This window comes from Notolepis coatsorum (assembly GCF_963971535.1).
Source record: "Notolepis coatsorum genome assembly, chromosome: 16".
In the NCBI taxonomy this organism is placed as follows: domain Eukaryota; kingdom Metazoa; phylum Chordata; class Actinopteri; order Aulopiformes; family Paralepididae; genus Notolepis; species Notolepis coatsorum.
The window spans coordinates 26,627,697-26,649,357 of NC_140180.1; the positions used below are offsets into that span (position 1 = coordinate 26,627,697).

Below are 21,661 nucleotides of genomic sequence, written 5' to 3' on the forward strand. Positions count from 1 at the left end.
AACTGATGCTGAGCGTAAGCCGTAATGAAATAGAACTGTCCTTCTGTAAACTAAGTTACATTGTTAATTTAGTTTGTATTTACTTTTCTAGTTTAAGTTAATTTCCTATACAAACATGTTTCCTACTATTTATGCATAATAATCATCTGTTCTGTGCGCAACCGGCATCGGTACTAGGGGGGCGTGATTTCTTTCCGTAGTCTATGTGTGCGAAGACGCTCTCTGATTGGCTAGCCGCGTACAGCGAAGACCCTCTCTGATTGGTTTAACGCCGAAGGGTCTCTTCCGCCTTGTACGTACATAGACTACGGAAAAAAATCACGCGGTAGGGGGTTGTTGGATTAACTGCGCGTGCGTCGTGGTTGTCAATCGGGCAAGATGGCGACGAGCAATGGTGGAGGAATGGAGGTGGATGGGGCAGCTGATAGTGAGTTCCTCTGTCGCCGCACACATTCCGCTTTGCACTCATATAAACTAGAATGCAAATTGTAACATGTACTGCATATTTTTTTTGTGTTTGTGCTCATAGCCACGTGGATTATGGCCTCGAACTAGCTAGTTAGCAAGCTTGCTAACGCAACAAGCGGGCTAACGTTAGCCAACTGTTTAGGTTGTGCTGTCAACAAACTCATTCGTTTGTATGAGTCAGCGTCCCTCTCTACACACTCTTTACAATGTTGATACATCTGTAGGTCATAATCGTTTGGCTATTAACATAACGTTGGGATCATTCTGTTCCGATAACGGGTCATCATTCATCGACGTGTCTTTCTTGTTTACAAGTGAAGTGGATAGATGTGTGTGTGTAGTTTAGTTCAGTAGTTGCCTTGTCATGATGGTGTCAAAATATAAGCATAGCTAACTAGCTAGTACATTTGATTACTCAACCCACCTCTACATGAATTGAAAATGGGGGACCCTAATGTAAACAAGACAAACGTCTTTCTCTGGTCTGCATCCCATTAACACTTGTGTGTATTGAGCCGTACTGTATTGTACCCATTCTGCAATCTGTTAAATAAAGTTTTCATTCATTCACATCTGTCTATCTTTAGCCAGCCCCAGTGTTATGGCCTCGGGTGTCACTGGGAGCGTCTCGGTGGCCCTGCATCCTCTCGTCATCCTCAACATCTCAGACCACTGGATACGCATTCGCTCACAGGAGGGGCGACCGATGCAGGGTACGTTGTATTGTGCACGCACCATCGAAGTGCACACCCGCAGGAACATCTTCCAATGTTGTGCTTCTGCATAATATTACATTTTATTACTAGGACAGCGGTGTACAACACAGTCTGTGTATATGTCCCAATCAACTCACAGATTATATTGTAAACCAACAGGTCATTGATCTCATCTCACAGCAGTTCAGTCGTCTTGTCTTGTAAAATGTGTGTTGCACATAGTCAGCCCTTGGGGATAATTGTTGTTGATTTTGTTTATCTTCCTGTCCAGTGATCGGAGCCCTGATTGGGAAGCAGGAGGGTAGAACCATTGAGGTGATGAACTCCTTTGAGCTCCTGTCCCACACTGTAGACGACCGAGCGCATATTGACAAGGAGTATTATTACACCAAGGAGGAGCAGTGTAAGTGATTTGTATGTCTTGTTCTATCTAACATCTATATTACTTCTCTGACTGTGGAATAGCAGTGGGGATAATGTTAGTGAAGAAACGCTCCACGCTTCCCTCACAGACTTTACTTGGGCAGGACACCCAGGGCACCTTTACTGTCCTCACCCAGGTGCAGTTTAAAATGTTCAGACTGAGCTTATCACCTCCCTCCCTGATGCCACGGGAGTCATCTCACCTACTAACAGTCTCATCAGAAAACCTAAATAAAGTACTAATCGACCACAGGAAAAAAGGTACATAATTTATACAACGTAGGGATGCTCGATATTGGCTTTTTTACCAATACCGATATACCGATATTGTCCAACTCTTAATTTCCGATACCGATATCACATTTTAATGCCGATATCGGCCGATAATATCGGTAGGCCGATAATATCGGACATCCCTATAGCCATAAGTCATATATTTGCGTCTTGTATAAGCAATATATTTACGCTTCGTATCGGCAAAAGTCCAAAACAAACTGATTGTGACCACGGGCGAGTGCTCTCACCACTAGACTAAGCCAACCAACCATCCTGATGCAAACACAGCAATACTATGATTATGGTTTGTTTTAACATTTAATAGCCATATTCTTTCTTTTAACTTGTACACTTGTAGATTATTCCCCAGAATATTATAAATTCAGGTATCTAATAGCTCTCATCAGTTGACAAATGTTAAAATAGACATAAATGGACATGCAATAAAAGAGTCAAATGAGTAAAACAATGTGGTGGACAAACAGGTCTTCTATTTACCTCAGCTGCAAAGAGCACCAGGCCTTTATTAGAGAGAGGCTTATATAAGAGGCAGGCCTTAATTTCTAAAAATGACACTCATGGACATAATCCCTTCATTTTCAGACTTTTATTGCATTATTATTATTTAAATTTTTATTTTTTTAATACGTACATTGTCTGTCTACATTTATTTAGACTAGCATTGGTATTTAAATATTGAGTGCAGTTGAGTAATTGTGGGATTAACGTAATTCACACACTGAAGTTGGAACTGTATACTAGGTTGTGGGGTCCGGGGACGGTTTAGCATGTGGTACCTCCGTCGAATCGAGTTGTTGACATGCAGTAGCTTTAGCTACTAACGCTGTCATAGCATCATGATCTCTAATGTGTCAACTGGACAACGCCAGCCTCTCCTGCCAACGCCATATAGATAGCGAACGTTAACGTTTGCAAACTGAAGTCAACGTCATCCAGCTGACACCACATATCTAGATATTATGACAACGTTAGCTAGTGGCTAGCGCTAAAGCTAACCAGAGGGAAACGTTAATGTACGGTAGTCAGTGTAGCGGGAGGCAGCACTTGATTTCCATTGGCAAGAGTTTATCTCATTCTATATCACGGCACGAAAAATAAAAAAAATACTTTTTTTGCGACCTTATAATAGAGACCGGCCTGTGTTTGTCTAAATGCATCAAGCCATTATGAGAGGCCCCTCCTTTATCGGAGGTCCCTCCTCTATTTGAGGATTTACGGTACTTAAGTTAAAATGTAAAATAAATAAATAAATTAAGGTTAATGAACACTATTGCACATTGTCCAATGGGAGGGTGGGGGGCTCATGAGCCGTTGACCTCGCCTGAGGTGTTAAACAGTCTGATGGCTGAGGGGACAAAAGATCCCCTGTACCGCTCAGTCCGTGATCGCAGCGAGATGAGCCGTCCCAGCTGCTCCTCTGTCCTGCTAGGGTGTGATGGAGAGGGTGGCTGTCCTACCAAGCACTGAACCAGCCTTTTATGCTTTTATTTCTTTTATATTTGATCTTTTTTTAATCTATTTTATTTTACATTATATCTTATCTTCCCTGTTTTTTTTATTTATTTTGCTGTGTAGTGCTGTTGACTGACGCATAAGGGGAGCAATAACGATTTCTCATCTCTTTCATCTTCTTGTTTCTCAGTCAAACAGGTCTTCAAGGAGATGGAGTTCCTGGGCTGGTACACCACGGGGGGACCGCCTGACCAGTCAGATATCCACATACACAAACAGGTAGATATCCACATACACAAACAGGTAGATATCCACATACACAAACGGGTATATATCCACATACACAAACGGGTAGATATCCACATACACAAACGGGTAGATATCCACATACACAAACAGGTAGATATCCACATACACAAACAGGTAGATATCCACATACACAAACAGGTAGATATCCACATACACAAACAGGTAGATATCCACATACACAAACAGGTAGATATCCACATACACAAACAGGTAGATATCCACATACACAAACAGGTAGATATCCACATACACAAACGGGTAGATATCCACATACACAAACAGGTAGATATCCACATACACAAACGGGTATATATCCACATACACAAACGGGTAGATATCCACATACACAAACGGGTAGATATCCACATACACAAACGGGTAGATATCCACATACACAAACGGGTAGATATCCACATACACAAACGGGTAGATATCCACATACACAAACAGGTAGATATCCACATACACATCCCGCGCCGCGGGCGACGACACAGGCCGCTGCACTAAGAAGTGAATCCACTCCTAACTACCGTACCTATGCGTCTGTTAACCCTGTTATGAGGAAGTGAGTTTAACTTACCAGCCCGCAATGCCACAGTCACTCGTCAACACCCCTGTTTCCGTGACTGTGGACATACCCACGGGCTTCCCCGTTACATAGGCACAGAGAAGAGCTTAAATCACCAGTCAGATATCCACATACACAAACAGGTAGGCACAGAGAAGATATCCACATACACAAACAGGTAGGCACAGAGAAGATATCCACATACACAAACAGGTAGGCACAGAGAAGATATCCACATACACAAACAGGTAGGCACAGAGAAGATATCCACATACACAAACAGGTAGGCACAGAGAAGATATCCACATACACAAACAGGTAGGCACAGAGAAGAGCTTAAATCACCAGTCAGATATCCACATACACAAACAGGTAGGCACAGAGAAGATATCCACATACACAAACAGGTAGGCACAGAGAAGATATCCACATACACAAACAGGTAGGCACAGAGAAGATATCCACATACACAAACAGGTAGGCACAGAGAAGATATCCACATACATAAACAGGTAGGCACAGAGAAGATATCCACATACACAAACAGGTAGGCACAGAGAAGATATCCACATACACAAACAGGTAGGCACAGAGAAGATATCCACATACACAAACAGGTAGGCACAGAGAAGAGCTTAAATCACCAGACCGGTATGGTGATAAACCTACATTAAACGTATCGCCTGGACTCGCTAACAGAGTGGTAGCCTCTTGTCAAAGAAATCTACATTCCGTTATGGAAAGCGGTGAGTTCATGAACATAAACAAGGAAACTATAAATGAAGGAAGGGTCATTACATCACTGTGTAGTGTGTTAACACACATAGCTTGTATATTTTTGCTTCTGCATGCATCTCCCATAGGCTTCAATACTAGAACTGGCACCAAGTAGAGCATATAATGCTGGTGTTCTGATGTAATGGCTCTTCCTTCTTTTACAGTTTCCTTGACATAAACAAGGAAGTACAGAGAGAGAAAGATAGAAACATGTTTTCTAAGGAGGACCCATCTATTTGTTAGCACAACCAAGAGATAATTTTGGATAGATTTCTTCATCATTCATTATGTTTATCACCATAATGTTAATTTTCTGGACTTCCACTTTTAAATCGACATTTTAAAAATATATTGTATTGTATGTAAACAATACTGTATATTTTAGAATGTATATCCCGGACCTTTTTTTTTATTATTTTTATTCATGACTTGTTCCTAACTACCTAAATGTTTACTGTGAGTGCTCTGTAGTGCTGAATTTCCTTCGGGATAAAGTATTTATATTTTATTCTAGGTAGGTAAACAAAGCAAACATTTCTAAATCTAAACTACTAAATCTAATTTTTCTGTCTCTCCTTAAAACAAGTCTGTCGTAGAATTCTACCATCACACTTCTACGCAGAGCTCTGAATCTGTTGGTTACATCCTGAAAGAGTTCTGCCCCAAATGCCTTGGAATGCTGACCATTTACTACCTTTGCGACCAAATTAGTTTGGAAGAAAATGTGGCAATAAATTTGAAATGCATGTATACATAGTATCACAAATAACCAAATGTTAAATTTGTCATTTCATTCAACATTTATGAGCTATGCAGTGATATAGATATAAAAGTAAACAAGACTATCCTTTCTGTGGAAAGAAATTATATCTTTATGGCTGCGTAAATGATTTTAAAATAAAAATGTAAAAGAAATAATCTGTATGGCTCTTAGTTTCATGGATAACTTTAACTCATTGACCGCCACGTTGTGAACGGGATATGACTGTGCTGCCAATGCATTAAACCTATGGAGTTGCCTTGTTTGCAGGGTTATAACTATATATATATTATAGCTATGGATGCAATAATATGGCCCATTTGGCATAGAGTATCTTTTTTTTTTGTCCACTTTTTCTCCCATTTTCTATATTTCTCTCCCATCCCAATTTCGTATCATCCAATTCAACCCTCCCCTGTCACGAACGCTGTTTCTTGCCTCCCACAAGCCAGCTGCAATGTGGACTAAGTCATACATAGCACAAGTCCCCTCCGGTACTTGAGGTAACAGCAGTCGCATCTTTTCACCTGCGCAGCTCGATCTCTCAGTGGCGAGGAGTAACGCGTGGGAGGCTCATGCTGACCCCGACACTTCCTGATTCTACTGCGCAGGCGCACCAACCGACCTGTAGGAGTCGCTGTCCACAACGCCCGATCCCCACCCATCAGTTTCCCACCCCCTAATACGGCCAATGTGTATTAGTATGAACGACCAGCTAAACTGAAAGCAATGTGGAGCGCTGGGCTCGAACAGGCAAGCCCAGCGTCTCCGTCATTCGTGGCGAGCGCCTTGCCCACTACGCCACGTAGCCGCCCTGGCATATAGAGTATCTTATCGTTCAAGATGTGAAAAAGAAAAAAAAAACCCATCCATACATTCCCGTTTTATACCGTGGTGAATAGAAGTATGGGCATGTTTAGGGCATTTGGCATTTCGTCCCTATACACGCTACAATAAAAAATTCAAATGCATATGATCGGTATATTATGTTCCATCATGAATGCATGAAAGGGGGGGGGGGGGGGTCGTTTCTGATTAATTGATATATTTGCTCCTCATCTTTTCTTTCCTCTTCTCCAGGTGTGTGAGATCATCGAGAGCCCTCTCTTCCTCAAGCTCAACCCAATGACTAAACACACAGATGTGAGGCCCACAGATTGTTTCCATTGCAAACATGTTGTTTCTAGACAGGGAAGTGACTAGAAACATGACTAGTTGATTAATTGCTGTTTGATGTACTAGTCGAAATTAATTCTAGTAATTACACTATTGTGGCTACACTATAATTACATTATTGTTTATTTGGATCCCCATTAGTTCTTACAAAGGCAACAACTACTCTTCCTGTGGTCCACATATACAGACACACATTCATTCATATATACCAACCTACATGCATACATAAGCCAAATATGGAATTAATTTCTTCCCCAATATTCTCCTCCCCCCAGTTAAACAGAATAACCTTTACAAAGCATGTTTACAGCTGAACCTCTATTAAAAATAACAATCATTTCTAAATTTCATGAATAAATTAATAAGACAAAAAGAGACTCCAACATTGAGTTATGAGAAACTGTATATTATGAGCTACCAATATAGCAAATCCAACAACGTTTCAAATGAATTCCTTTGTAGGAGTTTGTACATCCTGAGTTGCCAGAACAAAGCACTACATTTCCATGGGTCATCATTAGTATAATGATACATTTGAAATGCACATATTTTATATATATATTATATAATATCTTACCAGCGCAAATAAAGTTGTGTTTTTCTTAGAGTAGCCAGTTAGTAGATTACATTAATTTAGATGAATCGTCTGTGACGTTATTCTTAATTTCCATCTGTGGTTTATATTTACACACAGTTGGTGCTAATGAACAATGTCCTTTATTCTTTCAGCTCCCTGTTACTGTGTTTGAGTCTGTGATCGACATCATCAATGGAGAGGTACTGTTTTTCAATTCACATTTCAAACTTTCACAGTGTAGCTCAGCGGGTAGAACACTGCCAGGGTTAAGGGCTCTGAGGGTAGAGCATAGCACTAACACTGCCAGGGTTAAGGGCTCTGAGGGTAGAGCATAGCACTAACACTGCCAGGGTTAAGGGCTCTGAGGGTAGAGCATAGCACTAACACTGCCAGGGTTAAGGGCTCTGAGGGTAGAGCATAGCACTAACACTGCCAGGGTTAAGGGCTCTGAGGGTAGAGCATAGCACTAACACTGCCAGGGTTAAGGGCCCTGAGGGTAGAGCATAGGACTAACACTGCCAGGGTTAAGGGCTCTGAGGGTAGAGCATAGCACTAACACTGCCAGGGTTAAGGGCTCTGAGGGTAGAGCATAGCACTAACACTGCCAGGGTTAAGGGCTCTGAGGGTAGAGCATGGCACTAACACTGCCAGGGTTAAGGGCTCTGAGGGTAGAGCATGGCACTAACACTGCCAGGGTTAAGGGCTCTGAGGGTAGAGCATGGCACTAACACTGCCAGGGTTAAGGGCTCTGAGGGTAGAGCATGGCACTAACACTGCCAGGGTTAAGGGCTCTGAGGGTAGAGCATGGCACTAACACTGCCAGGGTTAAGGGCTCTGAGGGTAGAGCATAGCACTAACACTGCCAGGGTTAAGGGCTCTGAGGGTAGAGCATAGCACTAACACTGCCAGGGTTAAGGGCTCTGAGGGTAGAGCATAGCACTAACACTGCCAGGGTTAAGGGCTCTGAGGGTAGAGCATAGCACTAACACTGCCAGGGTTAAGGGCTCTGAGGGTAGAGCATGGCACTAACACTGCCAGGGTTAAGGGCTCTGAGGGTAGAGCATGGCACTAACACTGCCAGGGTTAAGGGTTTGAGCCACATTTCACTCATACACATGATGCCAAATGTCATATATATGAAGAGCTAATTTGCAAACAATCTTATTTAATCTCAGTTTTTTCACAAATCAGGTTTTAATTTTTTATTGTGCATTTCAGGTAATATCAATCAAACTGCAGTTGGGTTGTTTTGATCAAGTAAAAAAATAACATAACAAATTACAGGTAACTTACAAAATCAAACTTGATTGACGTGTCTTTTTATTTCAAATTTAAATAAAACAATTCTTCTTCTTATAAATGACATGTCACGCTAACATTTTGTAAAAAAAAAAAAAACATCTTCAAAGATGTTCCAAGTTACACATTAACTGGATTTCGTGGCACATTTTTGCTACTTTAGCTTAATCATGTTCAGCTTTTCTCTTGTTTGCTATACCCAAGGACATAAACGTCATGGTAACATTTAATTAAAAACAATAACTTTGAGCCAAAGTTACACTGCAGTTTGTTTTCAGACAACACAGAATGTTGTGAATAGCATTTCATGTTTTTAGCAAATTAACTCTTAATATATATATATATGTATATATAATTTTTTATGAATAAATACAAAAAAGAATACACCGAAACAGATGGTGACAAATCAAAGTGGAAAAAAATCAAATATATATATATATATATGATATTAACACATACAGAGCAGTAAACTGATGTCTGTGCTTCGTTATCCTAGGCCACCATGTTATTTGCTGAACTGACTTACACTCTGGCCACAGAGGAAGCAGAGAGAATTGGCGTTGACCATGTAGCTCGCATGACAGCCACAGGCACAGGAGAGAACTCAACAGGTAAGACTAACCATCCCTGTTATGATCCAGGATGGACCAGGCTGGAATAATCGGTTGGTAAATGACAAGTACTCCCAGTTTGTTTCTATTGCCAGAAGACGCATAGAAGCGATATTTGCTGTTGATGAGCTTTAACCCAGCCAAACACCATTGTGTACCGTACTTTTCGCACTATAAGCCGCACCTGAATATAAGCCACAGCAGCTAAATTGAATGATGTGTACATATATAAGCCGCACTGGACTATAAGCCGCAGGTGTTTTAATGTTTAATTACCATATGTAAGGGTTCGTGCACAGAGGGGATTGTCGGGAAAGAGATGGCTGTTTGAGGAAGCTCCCATTTATTAACATTTTTGTTTAAACAGGAACGATAGCCAGTTAGCAGCACCGGGTACAGTAGGTAGCAACGTTAGCTCTCATAACGTTAGCAGCGCCGGGTACAGTAGGTAGCAACGTTAGCTCTCATAACGTTAGCCAGTTAGCAGCGCCGGGTACAGTAGGTACCAACGTTAGCTCTCATAACGTTAGCCAGTTAGCAGCTCCGGGTACAGTAGGTAGCAACGTTAGCCAGTTAGCAGCTCCGGGTACAGTAGGTACCAACGTTAGCTCTCATAACGTTAGCCAGTTAGCAGCGCCGGGTACAGTAGGTAGCAACGTTAGCCAGTTAGCAGCTCTGGGTACAGTAGGTACCAACGTTAGCTCTCATAACGTTAGCCAGTTAGCAGCGCCGGGTACAGTAGGTAGCAACGTTAGCTCTCATAACGTTAGCCAGTTAGCAGCGCCGGGTACAGTAGGTAGCAACGTTAGCTCTCATAACGTTAGCCAGTTAGCAGCGCTGGGTACAGTAGGTAGCAACGTTAGCTCTCATAACGTTAGCCAGTTAGCAGCTCCCAGTTTGCAGCTCCGGGTACAGTAGGTAGCAACGTTAGCTCTCATAACGTTAGCCAGTTAGCAGCGCCGGGTACAGTAGGTAGCAACGTTAGCTCTCATAACGTTAGCCAGTTAGCAGCGCCGGGTACAGTAGGTAGCAACGTTAGCTCTCATAACGTTAGCCAGTTAGCAGCGCCGGGTACAGTAGGTAGCAACGTTAGCTCTCATAACGTTAGCCAGTACAGTATGTAGGCTGCATGTTGAAAGAGGAGCCCTGAGCTGCTCATAGACTAGACCAGTGTTTCTCAACTGGTGGGTCGCGACCCAAAAGTGGGTTGCAGGGCCATTTTGAGTGGGATGTGTGTGTAAAAAAAAAAAAAAAAAAAAAAGTGGCTTCTCAGCTCTGGTCCAGCTGAAGACAAAGCAGAGGAACAGATTGGACATTGAGCATGACCTCAGAGTTGCTTTGTCTACCAGACTCTTGTCAGGAGCAAACAACATCCCCAGTTATCCCATTAGTTCCCTGGGATGTTAAGCTAAGAAGTCTGCTAAGAAGGATATATTATTTGTTATTATTATTATTATTTTATTTCATTGGGTTTTTAGCCCTAGTTGCACTTTTTTTGCAACCCCAGTTATCCCATTAGTTCCCCCAAACTTAGGTCTGTTATGTTAAGCTAAGAAATCTGCTAAGAAGCATATTATTTATTATTATTTTATTTCATTGGGTTTTTAGCCCTAGTTGCACTTTTGTTGCACTGTTTATTTCATGTTTTTAACAGTGCATGAAAGATTGTGTATTACTGCAAAAACAAAAAAAATTTAAATAAATCATAGTGGTTCAAAAATTTGGGTCGTGACTTAATGACTAAGGAAAATGTTGGGTCCCGAGGCTAGACCAGTTGAGAACCACTGCACTAGACTCTTGCCGTAATGGTTTGTTGACGTGGTTGACGTGCACTGCTGCAGCAGATTTAGGAGTCTGATCTGACGGTCACAGAGCTGAGGGAGTGCGCCCTGTTAGTTGTAAAAATCCATAGATTAGCCGCACCGTTATATAAGCCGCAGGGTCGAAAAATGGGGGGAAAAGCCGCGGCTTATAGTCCGAAAAGTACGGTATTTTGAAGTTGAATTAATTGGCTAGTAAAATAAAAACATATCTAGCCTGAGTTTCCCCCTCTGGTCATTGTTTCGTTTGAATAGTTTGCCTCTAATTTCAGCATCTGATCTGTTTTTCAATGTTTGCAAGATTGCATATTTCTTTGACATCTCTCTCTCTGTCTCTGTCTTTCTCTCTCGCTCTCTCTCTCTCAGTGGCTGAACATCTCATAGCCCAGCACAGTGCCATCAAGATGCTCCACAGCAGGGTGAAGGTCATTCTGGAGTACGTCAAAGCAGTGGAAGCAGGTAAGAGGGAAGAGTGGAGCTGTCTGATGATGGAGTGAGAGCCTTTGAGAACAGCGGTTGTTAAATTAGATGGTGTTTCCTAGTTTGACGTCATTAAAAGTGGGGCCCCTCAAGCATATCTTGTTAATAGCCGACCCTCTTAAATACAAATATAATGATTATAATATTATTATAATTTTGTATTATTATTATTATTTGTGTATATATATATATATATATATACCATAGTAATGTATCCTGATAGCCTTACCCAATAGCACCTAGTAGTAGTAGTAGTAGTAGTAGTAGTAGTAGATATAAATATTTATCCTTTCACCTAATAAAAAACAATATACCAAACCCTATGTTTCTATCATGTTATCATGGTTAAAACTTCAAAGGTTATTGAAACATTTCTAGGGGAATTTCTGGGTAGCATTTGTGAAATCTTGACTATTAACTCATTCAGCGCCACCGCTTAATCCACGAGATGGCGCTAGTGCGCCACCGCTCTAAGTTAATGGGGGGACTGTGAGATTTGCGAGTCCTTAAAATTAGGGATGTTCGATATTGGCTTTTTTGTCGATATTGTCCAACTCTTAATTTCCGATACCGATATCAACCGATATCGATATATGTAGGGTCCCCCCCCCCCCCCTAAAACGGAATCATTTCAGGTAATTAACATTACATATCTCTTGTCGTGGAATTAACACAACATTATGCATACTTTTGACAATAAATAAAATCAGATCTCTCAGTGGCGAGGAGTAACGCGTGGGAGGCTCGCGCTGCCCCCGTTGCTTCCTGATTCTGCTGTACAGGCGCACCAACCGACCTGTAGGAGTCGCTGTCCACAACGTCCGATCCCCACCCACCGGCTTTCCCACCCCTAACACTGCCAATTGTGTTAGTATGAACGACCAGCCAAGCCGGAAGCAACAGCGAGAGCTGGTCTCGAACCCAGCATCTCCTGCATTAGTGGCGAGCACCTTGCCCACTGTGCCACTTAGCCGCCCCTTAAAATATATCTTAAAGTATAGCTATGGGTCTAATACACCCGTTGATTATCAGTTAGTTGCATCCAGTCAACATGTACGAAACGTAGGCCTGCCGCGATAAGCAATAAATCGATTAATCTGCGCAATAATTAAAATGAATGCAATGATTTTGACGGGCACGATTAATTGCTATTTGCGCGTTTGTTTTAATGAGGCGGAACCAGTACCCCTTGTCAGTCACTCGTCACTCTCTGTGTGGGGGGCCGCTGGCCTTACTACAGAGTACAGCACGGGAGCTCCGTGGGGCAGTAGCAACGCCACATAGCTTAACTACATTTCTCAATAGTGTTGCTCCTTTTAACCAAGTAGCGTTCTTTGTAGTGTAACGTTAGCTATTTTTAGACCCAAGTAGTTACTCGCTACTGCCCGGAGAAACTGGACTGCTAAATAAAGATTAACCTTTTAATCGCCAAGGACGCCGTAACACGTCATTCTCCGCCATGCGTAATCTGCCAATGACGCCGTAACACGTCATTGAGATCAATATTTCAAAAATCTGTGATGGCAATCATATTTCACCGGCGGAGTCTTGAGATCCCCTGTTGATCTCCTCAACTTATTTATTATAACCGGTAGTTTCGAGTCGTGCCTACGCACCACAGGGCTACTATTCTATTATATACGGCTTTGACGCTTCCTCCTCATCGTTGATTGCCTGTAGTAGCTGCATCTAACGTTAGTAGCTAACGTTAAAACTAACCTAAAGTTAGTTGTTCACCAACAATCTCAACATTTGTTTTATCATTAGCTCAAAAACACAGAACCGGACGAGACAAGTTGGCCGCTCATACGTTCTGCTAGGATAATAACAACAATACTTCCGGTCCGGACCGGTGGGTGGGTTTCAAAATAAAAGTCTAAAACACCGGAAAATACGTTTATTTTGTACAGCGTTTTCCTCCACGAGTACTCGAGTACATCATGTGATCAATCGATCTGGATTATTTTTGCCCATCCCTAGTTTATCCTGTGCTGAAGTCTCTATTCCAATAGAGATAGTATATATTTTGGTGTTTATTTGATTATTGTTTCACTGCCTTTTTATTTATTACGTTTCCAGTTTTTTCCTCACACTTTATTAACATTTGTACATGGTACCGCAAGGTACATTAATAATACATGTACATGTTAAAAGGATGACACAAAAAGCCAGACAGAGGGCTTGTTTCCAGTTTCAGTTTGTTTTATAATAAACAATCAAACTGAGCATTTTTTTTATTTGGGATATTTAAAATGTTTTCCAATGTTAAATAAAGGTTTACTGCACTTTGAAACGGTTTCCTTGCATTATTATGCTATTATTATATTAGTAAAAAAAATTTAAATGTTAATTGAAAACTTTTGGGAAATACATTTCTCAAAAAAAAAATCTCTCAAAACCGCAATAATATCGCTTATCGCAATATTTTCTGGGACAAGTAATCGCCCAGCAAAATGTGTTTATCGTGACAGGCCTAACTAAACGGATTGTTTTTTCATCGGTACATTTCCGTTTTATAGCCTTTTGAATATGAGTATAACTTTGGGTGCCTCTGAGTAATTCCAAAGAAAGACGGATAATAGCGTTTTAGCGGAATACACTAAACGCGTTGTAATTTTTCGCCTTATTATCGTATCTTCCTGAAATCAACGCTAGATTATCAGTATTATCCTTCCTCGTGCATACATGAAAAGAGCATTGGACCGCGGGTCTCCGCCGTAGCCTCTTCAACACACACACAGCCACACACACACACACAGCCGCAATTGCGGTAGAAAGACATATCAGATCAACGATCAAATTTATATATAGTTTTCTTACCTTGTATCTGATGTAATGCAAAAGAAATAATCCAATTATCTCATCGCCATTTGAAGTACTGGGCGCGGAGGTCCGTGCCACGTTCAACAGCATTGCATATTTAGGGGCGGGGGACTCGCAGATGCATCGGTGTATCTGCCTATCTCGCCTGAGTATTTAAACCACGCCCGCACGGCTTGGATTGTCCCAGAAAAGAAAGTAGACCATTCCCAATGGGGTGCAATACCAACTGGAAGGCGTATGCGGCGGTATTTGCCCTTTTGCAAGCTCAGACCCATTCCCAACGATAACATCAGGCTGGATGGATGAAAATGAATGGAAATCGCGGGGAGCTCCCGTAGCTCACCGCGTACCTCGGCGCTATTTCTGCGTCGGGGACAACCGTGCTCGTCACGGATCTGGGGTACACGAGTTCGATTCCCGGACCCGCCGTATTTTCTCAGAGTGTCTTCCCCTACTCTACATCCCATTCAACCTGTTTCTGTCGGTCATGCTTGACCAGAAAAGCGATAAACGCTAAAAAAATTAAGTTTTAAAAAAAGAAAATGAATGGAAATCGCTAATAAAAGAAATAACGATTAAAACCCAACTATACTCGGGTCTGGCGCTCAAGTGATGGCGAGTTAACCCGACTATCATCATGACTGGCACTGAATGAGTTAAGAATAGTCATGAAATATGGTCGCTGATGTGTAGAATTCTGACTGATTCTACTTACCTAGTAGTAGAACAACAGGTTTGACATAACACTACATGGTAATGATATTGTGGATAGAAATCGTATCTTAAATCTCGTATCACCATCAGTCACTAACCACCACTGTCTTAACAAGCACCACCCGAGTATCCCGTGGGGCAGAGTTACAGTAAACTGGTATAGAAACAGGCAGACGTGCTTATTTTGTGTGTTTCCTAGTTTAAATCTGCAAAATATTAAACAGACTTATGACAATTTATATATTTCTTTAATCAAATATTTTTATCTTTTTTTCATTTATACACAAAAGACAAACACAATACAGTAATAATAATAACAAGACTTCACAATACTACAACAATAATAACAACAATGACATTAGCAATAATACAAATTATAAATACAGAACATAAAAAATCAACACAAAAGACATTCTCCCCCCCACCCCAGGACCCCCGGACCCCCCAGGACCAAAACCTATGACAATTTATATATGGAAATGCACAGAGAACAAGTTGAGTTTCCATGTACACATTTTAAAGTTTAAGAGGAGGGTCTGCTATTAACACTTTGATCGCCATGGGTTAAATTCATAATTTACCATCCCTCGCCAGCTCTCTTGTTCATTTAACAGCTTGGGGGCACTAACAGCGATTTCGATTCCTGCTCCTCCCGGGCAGCGTGTCGAAGTGTCCTTGAGCAAGACACTTAACCCCCTAACTGCTCCCGATGAGCAGGTTGGTACCTTGCATGGTTGCCTCTGCCGTCAGTGTGTGAATGTGAGGAACAAATTGTAAAGCGCTTTGGATAAAAGATGCATGTACCATTACATTACAAGTGTTTTCTCACGTTCTATGAGCAGTGAGTGAACTCCCAGTCTGCGTTTTAACCTCGCAATTCAATCACATCACATTTTTGCCAATTCACAGTGGTAAAAATCCAAATCCGTTTTTGTGTATTCTAGAATATTCCAGTAAATGCCTTTTATCACGGAATCTTTATATTTTCCTTGAAAACGAGGGCTTTTCAAAATGCTATAAAACGAAAATGAACCGATAAAAAAACAATCCGTTTCGACAATGTTGCCTGCAAACAAGTCATTGATAAACGACAGGCAGATTAGACACATAGCCATAATTTAAGAGAGAGAATATGCGTTCACAACGCTATCAGTGACGTCGGTGGTGGCATTTAACAGGGTTTTACCATGTTCACCAGTGGTAATCAAAGTGTTAATACACTTAAGACACTAAATTAATTAACTAATTTCAAACCTTTATTTAAACTCGAAAGGCAACTGAGGTTTCCTTAATTTACAATCACGTCGAGTGTACATACAGAAATAAGCTAAAGAAAAGGCACATGAAATCACACGGCATATAAAATTAAATAAAAAAACGAGCAGATGAGCAGGTCGGCACCTTGCATGGTCACCGCCACCGTTGGTAAGTAAGTATTTATAAAGCACCTTTCATACATGTCATGTAGCTCAAAGTGCTGTACACAATTATAGGCATATATAACGATAAAAGCAATAAAGTCATAGTGATCAGTTAAGATCAATGTTTAAAAAAAATAATAATAATAATAATAATAGTAACGTAAAAATGAAAATAACGTAAAAACAGTCATTTGCTTACCAGTTTGGGAGAACAGGTCCGCACAAACATTTCCGCTCAGTGGCAACCGGAAGTGCACTAAACCAATGCACTTGTATGGTAGGTAGCAATGTTTAGGTCTTATAATGCTAGTGTAGTTACGTTTTTATCAGTGGTCATAGTTGGGTCCATAGTGCTTTACCAAGTCCCATGGATCCATCAGTGGCCGTGTATTGTGTGCGTATGTACCCGTTCGCTCATGTGGTCAGTGGCCAGAGTTGGGTCCACAGGACTTATCCAAGTCCCATGGACCCATCAGTGGCCGCGTCTTGTGGTAGAAAGAAAGAAAAAGAAAAACATATAAAGAAAACAGTCTAAAGTTTGAAAGTTTGGGAGGTCCGCAAAAACACGCCTTCAGCTCAGAAGCTGAGGCGTGTCAAAAACTTTTGAAAAACTGGAGGCGTGTCTCCTATTGTACCCATTCCTTCATCTAAAAAGTTTGAAAGTTTGGGAGGTCCGCAAAAACACGCCTTCAGCTCAGAAGCTGAGGCGTGTCAAAAACTTTTGAAAAACTGGAGGCGTGTCTCCTATTGTACCCATTCCTTCATCTAAAAAGTTTGAAAGTTTGGGAGGTCCGCAAAAACACGCCTTCAGCTCAGAAGCTGAGGCGTGTCAAAAACTTTTGAAAAACTGGAGGCGTGTCTCCTATGTACCCGTTCCTTCATCTAAAAAGTTGGGTCCACAAGGCTTATCCTAGCCTCATGGATCCATCAGGTTTTTCCAAGCCATAACTATTTGTAAGCTAGACTGTATAGGTACGTTTTTAATTTTCCTTTAAAAATGTGTATAGAGCTGGCGTTTCTGATGTGTGTTGGTAGTGTGTTCCATAGTTTTGGGGCATAGTTGGCAAATGCCATACTTCCTATCCTTTTTTGGTTTCTGGGCGTGTCTAGTAAACCTGTAGTGGATGACCGTAGCGTTCTTGAGGGCAGATAACTAACTAGGGAATTTGCTATGTATTTTGGGCCTTGCTCATTAAGAGCTTTATATGTTAGGAAAAGGACCTTAAAATCAATTCTATGAGTTATTGGAAGCCAGTGCAGAGTGGCCAGGACTGGAGTGATATGTTCTCTTCTCCTTGTATGAGTTAGTAATCGAGCTGCAGAGTTTTGGATAAGCTGAAGCTTCCCAATGGTTGCTTTGGGAAGACCAGTGAACAGTGCATTACAATAGTCAAGCCGACTTGATACAAAAGCATGAATACGTTTCTCTGCATCCTTTTTATTTACGAAAGGTCTTACTTTCGCTATGTTTCTTAGGTGGAAGAATGACGTTTTCATGGCCTTATTTATATGAGACTTAAAGGTCAGGTCTGAGTCCAAGATGACACCTAGGCTTGTAACCTCAGTCTTTACATAGGATGACAGACTCCCCAGGTTTTTACAAAGCACTTCCCTTTTCGCTTTTGGGCCGATTAATAGGATTTCGGTCTTGCTTTCGTTTAATTTTAGGAAGTTATTGTTCATCCACTTGTTTATTGCTAACAGACAATTTGTAATGGACTGTATGGCTGTAGTGTTATTTGGTTCTGCGGAGATATATAGTTGTGTATCATCAGCATAACTATGGAAGCATACATTGTGGTCTCGAATGATGTCCCCGAGGGGCAGCATATATAGTGAGAAGAGTAATGGACCAAGGCAGCTTCCTTGTGCGACTCCAAAATTGCTGTCATGTTCCTCGGATACATTGTCTCCAAGCTTAACATAGAACCTGTGTGAATGTGGGAGTGAATGGGTGTAAGTTTGGATAAAAGGTGCTATATATAAATGCAGTCCGTTTACCATTTACTTGTCAGTAGGTTGGATAGTACAACCTTTTCATGCCAAATGTTTTTCAATATTTGAATTTGAAAATGAACTTTCTGACACCTGAATTGAACCCTTGTTTCACTCCTTCTGTGTTCCTCTGTTGGGTTGGCGTTGCTCGTCACCAGGAGAAGTGCCATTTAACCATGAGATCCTCCGAGAGGCCAACGCCCTGTGCCATAGACTGCCTGTCCTCAGCACCATCGCATTCAAGACTGATTTCTACGATGTAAGCGCTCTCTCATTTTCCCTACCCTACCACCACGTGTCGGATCACAAATATAAATCATTAAAGGGAACTACGTCCATTTTCAGAATTCATAGGTGTTATTCCTACGGTGTTAAGAGAATACAGAAAATATTAAATAAGATATTCCTTTATTGATCCCCTTGGGGAAATATAGAGTTAACAACTCTCCAAAAAACAAAACAAATAAAAGAGTTTAATTAGTCTCCAATCTCAAGTGTGGAGCTGCACCATAGACCACAAATTGGGAACGATTGTAAAGGTGACACCTGAGAGCACCCAGGGGAAGGTTCTGAGTATACAGGTACATGTTCTTTCTCGGAACATGGAACACTACAAGAGAATGTAACTCATTTGGGTATTAAAAAAAAGCTACCTGTGGGTCTACAAAATCAGTCTGCCATTCATTGTATATGGGGGCAGCTCCAGACTTTATACTTGATGACATCACACACACGTGAGTCTTGATTCCCTCAAGTTCGCAAATATTGATTGAACTATCCTAGGCCATGTAAATAACTATTCTTAATTTGGGTGTTCCCCTTTTATAGCAACACGCCAACATTATGGCAAATGCGCTTACAGTCTTCTCCAGAGTCAGACAAGAAGATGGATACCTATTTCCTCTCTCTGTGCATTCAGTAGAAAGCTATCCACCTGCAAGCTAGCCATTAATTTGTGTTAAGCTATGCTGTCTTTTAGTATTATGCACTCTGCTACTAAGAATCTACCGTGCCTATATTATTACCTACTATGCACTCAAGTCTGTAGCACTCACGTTCGACACTTTTTGACGAACAATCTTACTGACCCTTAGCTGCCAGAGTTGTACCTTTCCTGCTGACTTGTACAGAATTTTTAAGTCTCTTTGGATAAAAGCGTCAGCTAAATGACTACCGGTAAATGTTAATGTAGGCTAGCTTGCAGTCGGATAGCTTTCTACTGAACGCACAGAGGGGAAATCAGTATCTATCTCCTTGTCTGACTCTGGAGAAGACAGTAAGCGCATTTCCCATAATGTGGGCTTGTTCCTGTATGTGTTTTAAGTACGTAACGGTCCGTGAGACATTTTAAAGTGAGCCCAGACAGGGTTACTTGCGGTTGAGTCGCCAACTCTTCACTGTTTCCCCCACAGCAATGCAACGACGTGGGTCTCATGGCCTACCTGGGCACCATCACCAAGACCTGCAACAGTATGAACCAGTTCATCAACAAGTTCAACGTCCTGTACGACCGGCAGGGCATCGGCCGGAGGATGAGAGGACTTTTCTTTTGAGTTTAAAAAGAATCTGGGAGGGGGGGGGGGGGGGGGGGTTGAACTAGATGGCAGAGGTCATAGGCACTGCAAATTTGCTCGTTTTTCCTTTTCTTTTTTTACTCAGACATGCGTTCTTGATCCTGCATACAAGTGAACGGTAGCTTTTCAAAGGTAGACAAGGCTGCAAGTGTCTCGGAAGAACACTTGATTGTACCGCTCAGTCAGAAACATAAACGGGACGGGGAACGGTGTACAAAGTCACTCGAGTGATGGGTTTTATGTTGAGTATGCACATTTATGAATCCAGTGTACATGAAAAGAAATTTCATTTGACCCCTTTTTTGCTTTTGTTGTCGTTTCATGTTTCTGTAAGTAATAAATGATCTGCAGATTTTTTGTGGGACTTAGATTCTTCTCCTTTTCTAGTCATGAATACAGTGTGAAGGGGTCGGATCGACCGAATACAAATAGTGATACGACACTTCGCTCTGGGACGGTAAACGCGCGGAAAAAACACAATACCCATGAAACCCAAGACCGACGTCTTGAAATGAGCTTTATTGGCGGGGGCTGGGTATATGTTTGCAGTTAGCAGGGCTTTTGAAGTCCTGGCCCCACTGTTTATTACCTTTTGTAGGTATAGGAAGACGTGGGGGGGGGGTTGGTTTTAGTGCGACAGGTCCAACGGGAGTCGGCGTTTATATGGGTATATAAAATACAGAGCGGAACTGGAGATAATGACCCCCAGCCTGTACGTGCGCACTTTTTTTTATAGGCTGCCTGGTTTTACCTGCCATGTGGCACTGGGAGGAGTCGACCGTTTCCCTTCTCACTTTCTGTCATTACTCTTGCTTTTTGAAGGTTTTAAATGATCGTTCACAATGAGGGGTCCTGGGACCTCCAGGGGTCTTAGCGGAGGTTCCAGGGAGTCCCCACATAAAAATAGTTTAATTTCACCATTTCATTCTCTAGAGTTTAGCCTGATGAGAGTATATGAGTGACTAATCATCGTTTTTCACTCTCCGTTATCTCCAGACCTACATTATAGATGGTGGAAGTCAGGAATAAGTTATATCTAAAAATGAATCTCAGATGGGGCTCCCTCTGGCTAAATCTAATCGGGTGGGGGTCTGTGGCCTAATGTATATCAATGTGGGGGTCCTTGATATGAAAAAGGTCAGAAGCATTGCCATAGTTCATTCATTGATTAGAAAAAAACTCAGTTTTTTCCACATTTATTTTTCCATCATGAGTCACGATAACCTTTTTTGTTACACTGCTTTTTACATGGTGAAAGAAAATGACACGGTGAACAGGAGATGTTCAAACATCATGATCAACGCTATCGGCAGTGTGATCAAACTGTAAATGATAATTGCAGCATATCAATTTCCATAACATGTCAGCATAACCGTTTAATAGCATCATTATAACAGTACA

General features: G+C 41.5%; 1 protein-coding gene across 1 annotated transcript; it reads left to right on the plus strand.

Annotated features, from left to right (window-relative positions):
* Positions 1-360: 360 nt before the first annotated feature.
* cops6 (COP9 signalosome subunit 6) lies at positions 361-20,624 on the plus strand. The gene is made up of 10 exons (XM_084331734.1): positions 361-427; positions 1,056-1,181; positions 1,456-1,587; positions 3,547-3,635; positions 6,851-6,913; positions 7,676-7,723; positions 9,319-9,433; positions 11,620-11,712; positions 18,845-18,945; positions 20,099-20,624. Exons 1-10 carry the CDS (start codon positions 379-381, stop codon positions 20,237-20,239), a joined length of 957 nt encoding a protein of 318 aa, XP_084187860.1. The 5' UTR covers positions 361-378; the 3' UTR covers positions 20,240-20,624.
* The last annotated feature ends 1,037 nt before the right edge of the window (positions 20,625-21,661 follow it).